This window comes from Vollenhovia emeryi, unplaced genomic scaffold (assembly GCF_000949405.1).
Source record: "Vollenhovia emeryi isolate VEMERY1.0 unplaced genomic scaffold, V.emery_V1.0 DF939226.1, whole genome shotgun sequence".
NCBI lineage: Eukaryota > Metazoa > Arthropoda > Insecta > Hymenoptera > Formicidae > Vollenhovia > Vollenhovia emeryi.
The window spans coordinates 54880-67630 of NW_011967140.1; the positions used below are offsets into that span (position 1 = coordinate 54880).

Sequence of the window (12751 nt, forward strand, 5' to 3'; positions counted from 1 at the left end):
TCTATCGAAACTCCGACAGCCAGCGAGATATCAACGACTGTAGAAGCTACCACAATTACAGAAACTTTAACATCTACTGAAATTTTGACAACTGTCAAAACTCCGACTACCAAAGAAACTACAAGTGCCAAAGCTTTAACATCTACCGAAACTCTAACATCTATTGAAACTAAGACAAGTACTAAAACTTCGACAACTACCGAGATTTCAACATCTAGGAAAACTACAATTACCGAAATTTTAACAATTAATAAAACCTTATCAACTGCGAAGACGCCAGCACCTATCGAAACTTCGACAGTCAGCGAGATACCAACGACTAGTACAAAATCTACAGCTATAGAAGCTACTACAATTACAGAAACTTTAACACCTACTGAAATTTTGACAACTCTACGAATTCCAATTACCAAAGAAACTACAAGTGCCAAAACTTTAACTCCTACCGTAACTCTTACACCTATTGAAACTAAGGTAACTACTGAAACTTTTACACCTACTGAGATTTCAGCGTCTACAGAAACTACAGCAGGCACAAAAATTCTAACAATTACTGAAACTCTGACGACTATAGGAACATCAGCGTTTACCGAAACCTCAACAACTAGCGAGATACCAACGACTGCAAAAATTGCAGTAGTTACGGAAACATCAACGCCTTCTGAAATTTTAACAACTACCAAAATTTCGACTAAAAGAACCACGAGTATTAAAGCCTTAACGTCAACGATCACGGAAGCTCCGTCCACTACCGAAACTCTAACAACGACCGAAAGTTCAAGAACCACCGAAATTCCAGTGATGTCGACCACGTATATTACAACAACGTTTTTTACAACATCAGAGAGTGCAATGTCATCTGTTGCAACGACGTCCCCGAAGGAATTTTTTCCAACATCAAATCTGACTACTTTTACCACAATTCTTGCTACGGAAACAGCTGAGAGCACTTTAATTTCTTCGACGCCTGTTACAGCAACTTCTGCTAAAACCACAGTTCCTACGTTGAAATTAACAATAATGCCGTTACGAACGTTGATTACAAATACGACGCTAAGTGAAACGCCATATACCACAATTTCTAGCACGTTTTCGACTACGGAAAGATCTGTTCTAACTTCTTTTGAAACCACAGTTCCAACCACGTCGTTGAAAATAGCAACGACAACGCCCTTATCGTTGGTTACGAGCACGATGTTAAGTGAAACGCCAAGCACTACGCTTTCTACGTTTTTAATAGAGGAGACTACAACTTCTTCGATACTTACAACGTTTCAAACCACAACTGTATTGCCAATTCCTACAGCGGTATCTACAGTCGAAACGTTCTTGACTACATCATCCATTGCAATCTATACCGAAAATGCGACAGTTTCCAGCACGACTGCTAGCGCAATCACAGCAGAGACCTTCGAAAGTACAATATCTCCGGTCGTGTATTTTACAGTAACAACGCCTTCCACCACTAACATTCCAATTACGACGCCTGTTATAGTGGATACTGAGACAACGGCTTATGAAACTACTTCTACTTTAGTTACTTCGTTTGTTTTAACAGAGACCATCGAAGGTACGTCGTCTCCTATGAGAGAATACGAAGAAACTAAAGAGTATAAAGAATATTACGAAAGTACGAAGGAAGAAATAGCGACAGCTACGAGTGCAGCTGAACTAACAACGGAAGAATATACGACTTGGGTTACAGAAGAAGTTACTATCGCCAAAGAAACACCAATGACGTATCTACCGTCGTTTACTACTCCGTTTTTTATCGAAACGACTACAGAAGCAACTTCCTTCTCGATTGAAACAATTACTTTGCCCACGACAACTGAAGAAATGTTATCGACCGAAAAAATCGTCACTGTTACTCCTATGACAACGATTGAGGAAATACCGACACTTTCGGAAGCTGCGTTGATTTCCACTGAAACCAGTATAATAGAGACAAGTAGTTTGGTACCCGCAATAGCTACGACAACTGCTTCCCTTCTGGAAGAAACTGTCACAGAAATTACGGAGACAAGTTGGATAATAACAACTTCTGAAAAACCGGAGTATGCGACGATCTTAGAAGCTGTAGTCACCGTGACACTTGCTCCATTTTCCGAATCTATTCTATCGATATTAATTACGCCCGAAACGCCTGCCACTACGCCGGAAGTTATCTCTGTATTGCCAAAAACTGTCTCGGAAGAGTTTACGATGTCAATGACTGAAAGTTCGTCGGTAATGTATGCTACAAAAGGTTTTACAACACCATTTATCGAAACAACGGTTCATCCTGCTGTTTCACTTTCGACAGCAATTACTGAAGAAAGGTTAGAAGTTGAAACGGAATATTACGTAGCGAAAGAGCCGTTCGAAGAGGAATATGAAGAGTACGAAGAATACGACACCGAAATTCCGACTGCCAAGTGGTATTATTATGACGAATACGAAACGACGACGGAGGGAAGGACAACTGCGCTGGTGAAATATACGAAACTGCCTAAAGAAAAGGCAAGTCCGCCTCTTGTCAGAGGCACGACAAGTTCGTATGAGATGGAAACTTCAGGATTTACAAGGTACTCAACAACTTCGACTTACGGTAATGTGACTTCAGCCGCGGTTACTTCGGAAACATCTTATGCCGAAGAAGAAGTCACTTCTACCTTGGAAACGTACGCATCAACCATTATTGAAAACGTAACAATGGTTGAAGCGGAAACAGTATCCTCTATGAGCGAAAAGACAGAATTAACTTTCGGTTCTACTGAGGAATACACTCTTCCCTCTTCGACGATTTTCAGAATCCCGACGGAACCACTGGAATACTTGACAATTCCGCCCAGGTACACGGATCTAGAACGCTTCACGAAAATGTGGCACGACGTTACCTTGCCAAAATTTATCACAAGGCCTGAAAAAATTCCGAAGATCGTATTGGAAAAGACTACGACTTCAGAGCGAGTTTCAACAGAGACCGAGACCGTGGAGAAGTTGACTTCTTTCTTCATCTCGTCGGCATTAACAACGTTATCGGAGAAGGAAGCTTTTGAAGTGCGCACAACGACCATGAGTACTGCATCTTCTGAAACAGAAGGTACTCTCGAAACCGGTTACGAGGTTACCACTTTGGCGATTACGGAAGAGACTGTTCCGCGTGTCACACCGTTTATCACGCCCGAAACCGAAATTGTCGAACGAGAAGAAAAGGAACAGTTACTGCGACGACTCGACGATCTCAAACAGCACGAGAGAGAAGTGGCGGAGAGAGAGGAGAGGCTGAAGGAAAAGGAGCAACAGTGGAACGTAGAAAAGGAGAAACGCAGGAAAATGATGCAGCGTGAGAAGGAGAAAGCGAAGAATATTACAATAGCGATAGGTACAACCGAGGGCTACATTACGACCACTGTCTTGACCGCATCTCCTGTCGAGGCTGTTAGCACAACAAATTTAACTGCATCGACTACAGAGGTTGAAGTCACATCCCCTGGTCTCTATACGTTTATTACTACGTCGAGCTTCGCCGAAATTACGATTCCAACTGAAACGACTCCATTTAGTATCACAGAAGAAATCACATTTGTGACATATACTACGGAGAAGACGGGGAAAGAAATTACGGAGGAAAGTACATTTACGACGTACACTACAGAAGAAACAGAGGAAACAGTTACATCTTACACAACAGAGAAAAGCACATTTGTTATCCGCATTACAGAAGAAATGGAGAAAGAGTATATCACAGACTATGTCACCCTGACGCCGTACATGACTACGTCTATCATGGATTTATATAGCTTTGGCTTAGCTTCAATTGAAACTACAACTTTTTACACCACCGAAGAAATGTATACTGCAAGTTACGTGTCTGAAACAACTCCATTCAGTGTCACAGAGGAAATTACATCCGTGGCGTATACTACAGAGAAGACGGAGGAAGCAGCTACAGAAAGAGGTAAATCTACGACAGAAGAAACAGAGGAAACGGTTATATCTTACGCTACAGAGAAGAGCACAACTATTACATATCTTACGGAAGAGGTAGAAGAAGTGCAAATTACGGATTACGTAACTTTGACGCCGTACATTACGACGTCTGTCATGGATTTATATAGCTTTGGCTCGGCTTCAATTGAAACTACAACTTTTTACACCACCGAAGAAATGTATACTGCAAGTTACGTGACTGAAACAATTCCATTCAGTGTCACAGAGGAAATTATATCCGTAGCGTATACTACAGAGAAGACGGAGGAAGCAGCTACAGAAAGAGGTAAATCCACGACAGAAGAAACAGAGGAAACGGTTATATCTTACGCTACAGAGAAGAGCACAACTAATACATTTCTTACGGAAGAGGTAGAAGAAGTGCAAATTACGGATTACGTAACTTTGACGCCGTATGTTACCACGTCTATCGTGGATTTGTATAACGTCGGCTTAGCTTCAATTGAAACTGCGACTCCTTATACCGTCGAAGAAATGTATACTACAAGTTACGTGACCCTTTACAGCGAACCATTAACTTTCGCTTCACCTACCATTACAAGTACACTGGCCACTGAAAAGTTTACTTTACCCATTGCTACGTTTAGTGAAAGATTCGAGGAAGTAGCTTCAGTTACACTCCCTACTTGGTATACAACAGAGGAAACTTATACAGACATTTATGGTAAGCCTCTATTCATTCCATCAACATTGGAGTTTACTAGCGCAACTACTTCGTCGACTTTGGCTATTATCACGGCTACAGAGGTGAAGTACGACGAGGAAATAGAAAGATTGAAAGAAAAATTGCGCGAGAAGGAGCGCGAATTAGAGGAGAGAGAAAAGATTTTGCTGGAAAGAGAGGAAAGATTGGCGAGAGATATAATGGAATTTGAAAAATACATGGAGGAGTTTGAGAAGAAGAAGACGTCAATCGCGTCAACCAAGAAATCGACTGTGCTCACAAGTTTGTCAACGCCAGTGCCGCCGACTGAAAAGACCACTATAAAAGCGCAATTAACAACGCAGGTTAAAAAGGTAACGGAGAAGAAAGAAAATCGGACGACTACGAAGCTGGTAACTTCTCGACAGACAGAAATGGAAGATATCCACGAGGGGAAACGGACAAAGCCTGTTCCTGAAGAAGCCGTCACACTGAAAGAAGAAGAGATAGTGACGAAACGAATATGTTTGAACGTTCTGGAAAATACGACGATTCCTTTAGATAAAAGAAGAAGAGACATTGTGACCAAAAAGATCTGTCTGCCGTACTTTCCCGAAAAAAACGAAGAGAAGTTAGTCGGTCGGTTGAGCAGAAGGCTTCTCGCTTTGCAAAGTACGAGAAAAATTAGAAGACCGAGATGGAATGTTTCATCAGATCCTCGATGTCACAGGAGGGCGAAAGAGACTACACGTAAGATCGACAATCTGCAGCTGTTGCATCACGAATGGCTGAACAACGAAACTACGAAGCCACTGCGGCACTTTAAAGGTTTCACTAGAATCTACGGAAAGATGAGAAAAATTCCAAAAAGGACTGCAGCCATGGAAGCGCAAGAAAAAACAACTAGCGATTTTCAAGATAAAACCTCTTTGTATGAACGTGCTTTTAATTACTATGAAAGTATCTTCCAGCCGACCGTAACGCCAATGTTGGACAGTAAGGAGCATAGAAAGAGAAAGGCTTTCTTCAGTTATGATTTAATTTCCGCAAAAAATAATAACTTCCTCATTGACGATGAAACAAATATTCGAAAAAGGGACGTTTCACCGATAGAGAGTAATGCACGATTTTGGTCAAGGAAAAGTACGGCCAATACTTCGAGTCAAAGAGCAACGACTATAACAACCGAAGAAGGTAGATTTTACACGGTAAACGTGCTACATCTCAGTTACAACGAGGACAAACAAACGCATGAAGTAGTATCCGCTAAACCAGATGAAGATAAACTAACGATTTTATCTGAATCAAATGATGTCGATTATGTAAGTAATTTTGGGACGGATAGGAAAATTACATCGCCATACGACGAGGTTGAAGATGAAGATTATATCGAAGATATGATAGACAGTATGTTAAAAAGAGTTATTTTTCAAATATTTTGATCTCTAGAAATTCACACTGATTTAATTGTCTTTCATTTATAATATCTTTGTATGCTGTTGATATGTTATATATTATTTTCACTCTCGAGATTTATTACAGTGTGTCAGAGAATCTATCTGTTCTTATAATATAAATACTCATGTTTTTAATATGCAATTTTAATATTATAGATTATATGAATTACGAGGAACACGAAACATCGACATGGACACACGTTGGGAGATTCTTAGACGACGCAGGCAAGGATAAGGGAATGACAGAAAATGAAAAAGAACTGCTGGATCAAGCGTGGCCCACCGAGAAAAGTACGACATATCATTTAGGCGGCACTAGATTTTGGGAATTCGACTTTGTCACGGAACCGTCAGCTGTATCTCGCACGGTGATTGATGAAAGCAAAACCATCGACGTATCGGTCACTAGAACGACCTGTCTCGACGTTGTTCTTAGGAACGAAAGAAACAGCGAAGTAAAATCAAACGTATCTTATCACAAACGAGACGTTTATGGCAATAGAAGGAGGGAAAGCGTTTCTATCGAAAAGCGAAATGCCAGTCTTAGAAACGTTACGAGAAGAAATGCGTTGCGTTACAAGCTAAGAACAAAGCGACCTGGGATAATAGCGAAGAAATTAAAGAGCGATTCGCAAAAGTTGCGCGGATCGAATTATTCTAAGCGAAGTTTCAAGGAAAGCAGAACGGCAAGATTTAACGATTCCCGACTTAACGACAATGTCGATTCAATAACAGCGAAAAGCCGCAAGCTGTGCGGTGTTAATGCGAGCAAATTGAAACATAAAGTTGTCAACCACGAAGATGCTACGGACAAACATAAAAAGAAGCAACTGGCAAAATCGCGAACATTACAGAAAAATAATTTACACTCTCTTCGCGATAATTGTGACGCGAATAACAAGAATAAATATCATAAAACGGCCGCGAATCCTCCAGTAAAAAATCCCCACCAGAAGAACGATGAGAAAGTAACGCATCTTAATATCGTCGGACGTAAAAATAACTCAACATCTACGTTGCATGGAAGAAAAATCCATAATTGCTCCAATTGCATTTGTGACGTCGCAAGCGTGGTTAGCAACATAAGATCTCTGCTAGACAGAACGAGCTTCCAATTAGATGAAATTAAGGCACTTAATTGCAGCGAATATAAAGAGATTCAGGATAAAATAGTGATCTCGATGGACTCCGACATGGAGGAGGCTAGAGAATTTCCACAACCGCATTACAATATCGAATCGCTCAAGGGTCAGAAATATATCAAGCTGGAGGAGCTAGAGGATAATTTCGAGAGCGACCTGGAACTCGACAGCGGTATTTCCGTGGCAAACTTTTCGTCTTTCATATTAACGCGTTAGAAATGAACGTAACAATATAACAGAGGAATTTCTTTTCAGATCACGACGTTGTTTCGTTACCCGGTATTAATCTCAATTTACCCTGCAATCAAGACGGCGATGGTATCACCTGGTTGTCGAGCGTCAGCAGACCGAGTTACACGTGGAAAAGAACGGACGGCATCGCGCTCTTCGGTACGGCGCCGTGTCCTCGCATTCGAAAGAAAATTTCGACGCTGATATTATGTGCGCGGAATTCACGAGATCGTTCGCTTCGCAGGTTTCGTGGCGGAAAACGGCGACCTGGAGTTGCGAAACGTGAACGCGAAGGATACGGGAAATTACACCTGCGTCATGACGTACACGAGCCCCGACAACGAGGAGCCCGTGGAGACCGCTTATGAAATCCATTTGCAAGGTGCGAATTAGTTATTCAATATTTTTTTAATAAGTCTGACGGTAAACGCTCGGCCTAGTCGAACTAAGAGGGATCTTTCGCAGTTGTCACGTTGCCGAGATACGTTGTACACGGCGAGAGTCGTTATCACGTGCGATCTTGCGATGAAAGGGACCTGGACGTGCTGGTGACGTATCTACCCCTGAAGTTGAACAGCGTTATATGCGAAGCGGATGTCTGCAACGCTTACGTCCTAACGCCGTCTTGCTCTCGAAGTCAAGTGCGTTTTCTTATGTAAAATGAGAGTACATTCTCCCGGACCTTTCAATTTTCACCTATTGTGTACTGTAATTTTTGTTGCAGATTACAGTAGATATTTTATTGGTGCCGTCGCATATCGTTAAACCGATTACGCTCGATCCCAAACACTGCAACGTCTTCTGTCTCAAAGCCGTTCAGGATAAATTCTCGCTGACACTGAGCAAAAATTTGCAAATCTTTCTCGGCAAGACCAGTTAGTTTAACAAATGTATATTTGTTCAGTTTTGTCGCGACGTATCCCTCTGCTTTCCTATAACGCGAACATTAATTTGATCTACCAATTCTACATTTTGCATTTTTAACTCGCTAGAAATCTTTTGAACTTTCTACCTGGATATCTTTCTCCGTGATAAAATGATTAATTACTATTTGTCATTTTATCGTATCACGGGAGAGGAATGTTGCGGCCTTATACCTCACAGCACATCTCTATAGAGTTCTTTAACTGCAGTTATTTTCAGATTGCCGCATTACGAGCAGAGGCTGGTGCCGATCGTCGAAAAGTCGTCGCCCGCGAGACGGAAGCGAGGGAGGACCGACGCAAACGCGTCCGCCGGGAGATCCAGCAATGTCGGATTGTTCTCCAGCTGTCCAGCGGGATACGGTCTTCGTGATACACGCTGTGGTACGTGACTAGCACGCCGGAGGACCAATGTAATGCGCGATATGATAAATTAACGGATTCTTCCAGTTCCTTGTAACATGGGCACTTACAGCGAGGGCGGAATATCGCACTGCAAGAGATGCCCGGCCGGCACGTATCAGCCGAATCACGGTGCCCGAGTTTGTCGCACGTGCACTAATCCAATGACGAAGGGCTGCCACAATATGGTACGTGCGTGAACTCGTAAGATATACAACATTTCAAAATTAGAAAAATCACCTCGCGACATTTCGGTCTCGGTGCATTAGCGCAGCGTATTATTACACGATGTGTACGTCACGCAAATCGCTCTCTTTTGCAGCTCTGGAATTCATTCTCCGCCGTAATGGTAACTTTAGCGAGTGTTGGCGCGATGCTGTCGATATGTTTGCTGTTGCTGTGGCTAATTTGCTGCGCCAAAAAGAAATTCTGCATAAAGCGAATGGCTGGTGTTGTCGCCAAGGAAGACGCGTTTGAACCGGAGGTAAAATTGCGACGCAGCGTTACAATTTAAATTAAACGAGAGACGGCAGAAGACTGACGGTCGATTTTTTTACTTTACAGAAACGCGCGGAGGAGCAACCGTTAATTAAGGATGCGAGTGAAAACGAGGATCAGCAGTGGGACAGCGAGTACAGAGCCAAGAGAAAGAAGGGAAAGTTTTACGTAAATACAAAACGCCGAAAACAAAACGAAAGAAGGAAATACGGCAAGACGCACGTACGTGAAACCGCTGAATATAAACAAATTTTTATCAATGTCCCTTTAAAAAAATTTGTATCCTTATTGCAAATTTCGCAGAATTAAAAATTATCTCAAATTAATTTCGCTATAGGCACCCGAGGACGAATGGGGATCGCATCGTATAAAAAATGCTCCAATTATTTTCCCAGACTCCTATCAGTCCCACGAAGATTATAACAACTGTAAGCATCTATTTTACATAAAATAATGTCACATGATCCAATAATGTAATAAGTTTCAATTTGATGCAGATTATCCAAGACGGTCGTATCGTAAAGGACCGCGGCTGCCAGAGTACGATTTTGATACATGACAGTAGACGCACGTGCGTAAGAAAACGTACTGCGCACATCGCGGAGGAGAGTCACGTAGTCTAAAAGAAGCTTAGATATTTAAGATATTTTAGGCTCAATTACTAATTGAGAGCCTATGTAACATTCATCCAATTGCGCCGCATCTATTTTTAAGACATATCTATTAAATAGCGCTTTAATTACATCTATTGTATTGGAGAGACTGCATGTTTATACAAATAAATGTAATATGCATAATAAATGAGCAAAGAAACGAGAACTGTGCAAAGTACTTCGAGATATCATGTTACGATTATATAACTCTATACGTGTTCCTTGTTCTTTACACGTCTTATCTAAATAACTACAAATTCTCTTTGTCGCAGGTCAATTATCGATTATCTTTTCGGCATCTTTAGAAGAATGATTATCAGCACATTGACTTGCTGGCAGCACGCGGGAAAGAAAAATGAGATCAGCAGCAAGATAAAACCTATAAAAACACTTAATCGTACTACAGATGAATGATTATTATTATTGTAGAATCAAATGTTCACAGCACAAGTAATATAACAATTTTAATAAGTTTGTACATCTGATAGATATCATCAGATGTTAATAAATTGTCTTTATTACAAATACATACATTTCCTATTGCATTATCCTAGCGTAATCAAATGACGCTCGCAGCATTGGTGCAAGATTATCGTTCAACACAGCCAGGTAATCTGAAAAATAGAGCGACAATTAGAGTGATGTCGGTATGGCTGATGGCAGAAAGCGATCCGTAATCGCTCAAGGCCCTAAGCAGATAGATTGTCGTAACAGTTTACAATTCTGTTGCAAGTTGTAGGCCTTGCAGTGCGACGAATGTGACATATACGTCTACAATTCTTTGTGAGTTGACTTCTGATGTTGACTTGCGTCTTACGGAGTCGTATACACTTATGACAATCTTTCTGCTCAGGCCCTAAGACTGTCTTAAGGCCTGTGTCCACGGTGCTAGAGCTCGGTCCAAGTTCTAGTTTCGAGAAGTGCATACCCAATCACCTTGCAGCTATTCCACAAAAGATGGACGCAGGCCTTAAGACAGTCTTAGGGCCTGAACAGAAAGAGTGTTGTAAATGTATACGACTTAAAATAGTCTTAAGCATTTATGGATCGTACTGTTATCAATCTGTCTCTCGTCAATCAATCAGAAGTACACGTCGCGTCAACGAAATATACATCCACGAACGAAAGCCTCAGGGCTCTACTGTAAGGTACCTGACTCGCAGGACGACACTCGACGTACTAGAGGCTTATTTCTTTAGCTGGTGACGGACGATGAGGAAGGGAACGGAGAATCCGCTGCCGCAGAAGGCCATAAATATAGCCAGCAGCACGTGCCTGTTCTGCGTGCTGAACGGAAAGTTCTGCAAAAGAGAGTGAGTGAACGTTGCGGTTAGACGTAGTGCCCGTCGTCGCGAACCATCGGGACGTTACGCAACAGTGCGATTTGGTTACTCACGTGTCCGGGTACGCCATCGTAGGGATCGTGATGGCCACTTCTGCGGACCGCGCTCGTCGTGAACCTCCTCACCGCCTGGCGGGCGATCGCACTCGCCGAATTTATCATCTTCGCCGGGACACTCGATTGAACCGAACTCGTTCTCACGCAATACACTCGTGCAATATGGCGGCCCGTCGTCTGCTCTCCGCCTTCGGCCAGGGTGGCCAACCTGGAGCACAGCGTTGCTGTCTGCGCAGACGCGACACGTAACGCGCGATATATAAATGTTGTCACAGATTAATTACGGCGGGATTACGATCGACTTAACGTAATGGGACGCAAAGTAACGTGATGTGGACTTAACGGTAACGTATGTCTGCGAAAATACGATTGCCGTAACGTGCCGTAAAACAGCGTGCATTGAAAAGTGATTTGACAGCCGTAGTTGGTAGTACAAAATGAATTCTGCTGTGAGGCATTATCAATTTTTTAATTTAACTAGAAACTTCGCCGGCTCGACGTTCGGCGAGTGCCTGAGCAGCGACCTTAGTGTAAACAATGGTCTGCGTAGCGTCGTACGATACCGCGCCGAGTGAAAAACAACAAAAAAACGTTCGTTTTTTGTGTTGAGAATTCGTTGGCCCATCTACGTAATGGAAAATTCCGTACTTATCACTCGCTCGCCGAACGTCGAGCCGGCAGGCAGCAGCGAGAGTTGTTCCGTGCGTGGTATTATTTTTATGTTACCAGTTTCCAAGGCTCGACCGCGAAGAATGTAGGGATAAAACGCTATTGATTTGTACACCTTTATCAGTGACAAGTAACGTTACTCGATTAATTATTAAGATTCTAAAACTTGTAATGAGAAACGAATTGCATGTTGAAGCGACGGCTCTGTATCAACGTGTACATAGATATTTCACGAGACCAACTCATCTAAAACATGAAAGGTATAAAACCGTGATACTTTGTCGTGGTTACATCTCGTTTACGCACCGCGCTTTTAACTATCTATCGATTTCGTGTAATCTGTTCCATTTTCGGGGAGAGAAATTTGTGCGACTTCGGCGTTCACGGCGTAATTCGCTCTGTCGTTCTTCGCAATTCGAACGGGCAGGAAGTAAAGAACGTCGCTTACTACATTTCACGGTATTTTACGTCGCGTACGGGAGTGTCCGAAATTTCGCGCGATTGTTGTGAGTGTAAGTGCAACAAGAAAATCTGAGAGGAGGAGCAAGACCTAGGCGGCATCGGGCAACGGCAGAGAAATCGTAAGGTAAGTGTCTTACATGTTTGTTATTTGCTACTTGTGTAAAGTGAATCATCTGTTCTGTGCTTTCATTTTATTTATTCAAATGATTCGAACGAGCATTCGAATAAGTGTTAGAGACAAAACCATGCGTATAAAATTTTGTGAGTTCATATTTA

At 42.2% G+C, this 12751-nt stretch overlaps 2 protein-coding genes across 3 annotated transcripts in view; one reads left to right on the forward strand and one right to left on the reverse strand.

The window, feature by feature from the left end:
* LOC105560634 overlaps nt 1–10111 on the forward strand; it is a 15596-nt gene extending 5485 nt beyond the window's left edge. The window contains exons 2-13 of the mRNA XM_012009911.1: nt 20–6046; nt 6253–7410; nt 7494–7628; nt 7714–7851; nt 7935–8110; nt 8194–8344; nt 8603–8776; nt 8843–8982; nt 9117–9278; nt 9359–9514; nt 9630–9720; nt 9790–10111. Of these exons, the coding sequence (XP_011865301.1) occupies nt 20–6046; nt 6253–7410; nt 7494–7628; nt 7714–7851; nt 7935–8110; nt 8194–8344; nt 8603–8776; nt 8843–8982; nt 9117–9278; nt 9359–9514; nt 9630–9720; nt 9790–9851 (8570 nt within the window). The 3' untranslated portion in view covers nt 9852–10111. The remainder of the gene's footprint in view (nt 1–19; nt 6047–6252; nt 7411–7493; nt 7629–7713; nt 7852–7934; nt 8111–8193; nt 8345–8602; nt 8777–8842; nt 8983–9116; nt 9279–9358; nt 9515–9629; nt 9721–9789) is intronic.
* A 285-nt stretch (nt 10112–10396) lies between these two features.
* On the reverse strand, nt 10397–11528 carry LOC105560620 (cytochrome c oxidase subunit 7C, mitochondrial). 2 transcript variants are annotated; one of them, XM_012009876.1, is made up of 3 exons: nt 11342–11528; nt 11126–11246; nt 10397–10559 (listed from the first exon to the last, which is right to left on the reverse strand). In XM_012009876.1, exons 1-2 carry the CDS (start codon nt 11447–11449, stop codon nt 11133–11135), a joined length of 222 nt encoding a protein of 73 aa, XP_011865266.1. In that variant the 5' UTR covers nt 11450–11528; the 3' UTR covers nt 10397–10559; nt 11126–11132. The 2 variants fall into 2 exon arrangements, with proteins under 2 accessions (XP_011865266.1, XP_011865265.1); XM_012009875.1 differs by having other exon boundaries at nt 11098–11246; nt 11342–11524.
* Nucleotides 11529–12751: the final 1223 nt, after the last annotated feature.

Bases quoted from the DNA above. Each gene is read 5' to 3' on its own strand.
- LOC105560620 (XM_012009876.1), bottom strand. From the start codon at position 11,449: ATGATAAATTCGGCGAGTGCGATCGCCCGCCAGGCGGTGAGGAGGTTC. The intron at 11,247-11,341 runs GTGAGTAACCAA...TCTCTTTTGCAG, and splicing joins ACGATGGCGTACCCGGACAC to AACTTTCCGTTCAGCACGCA.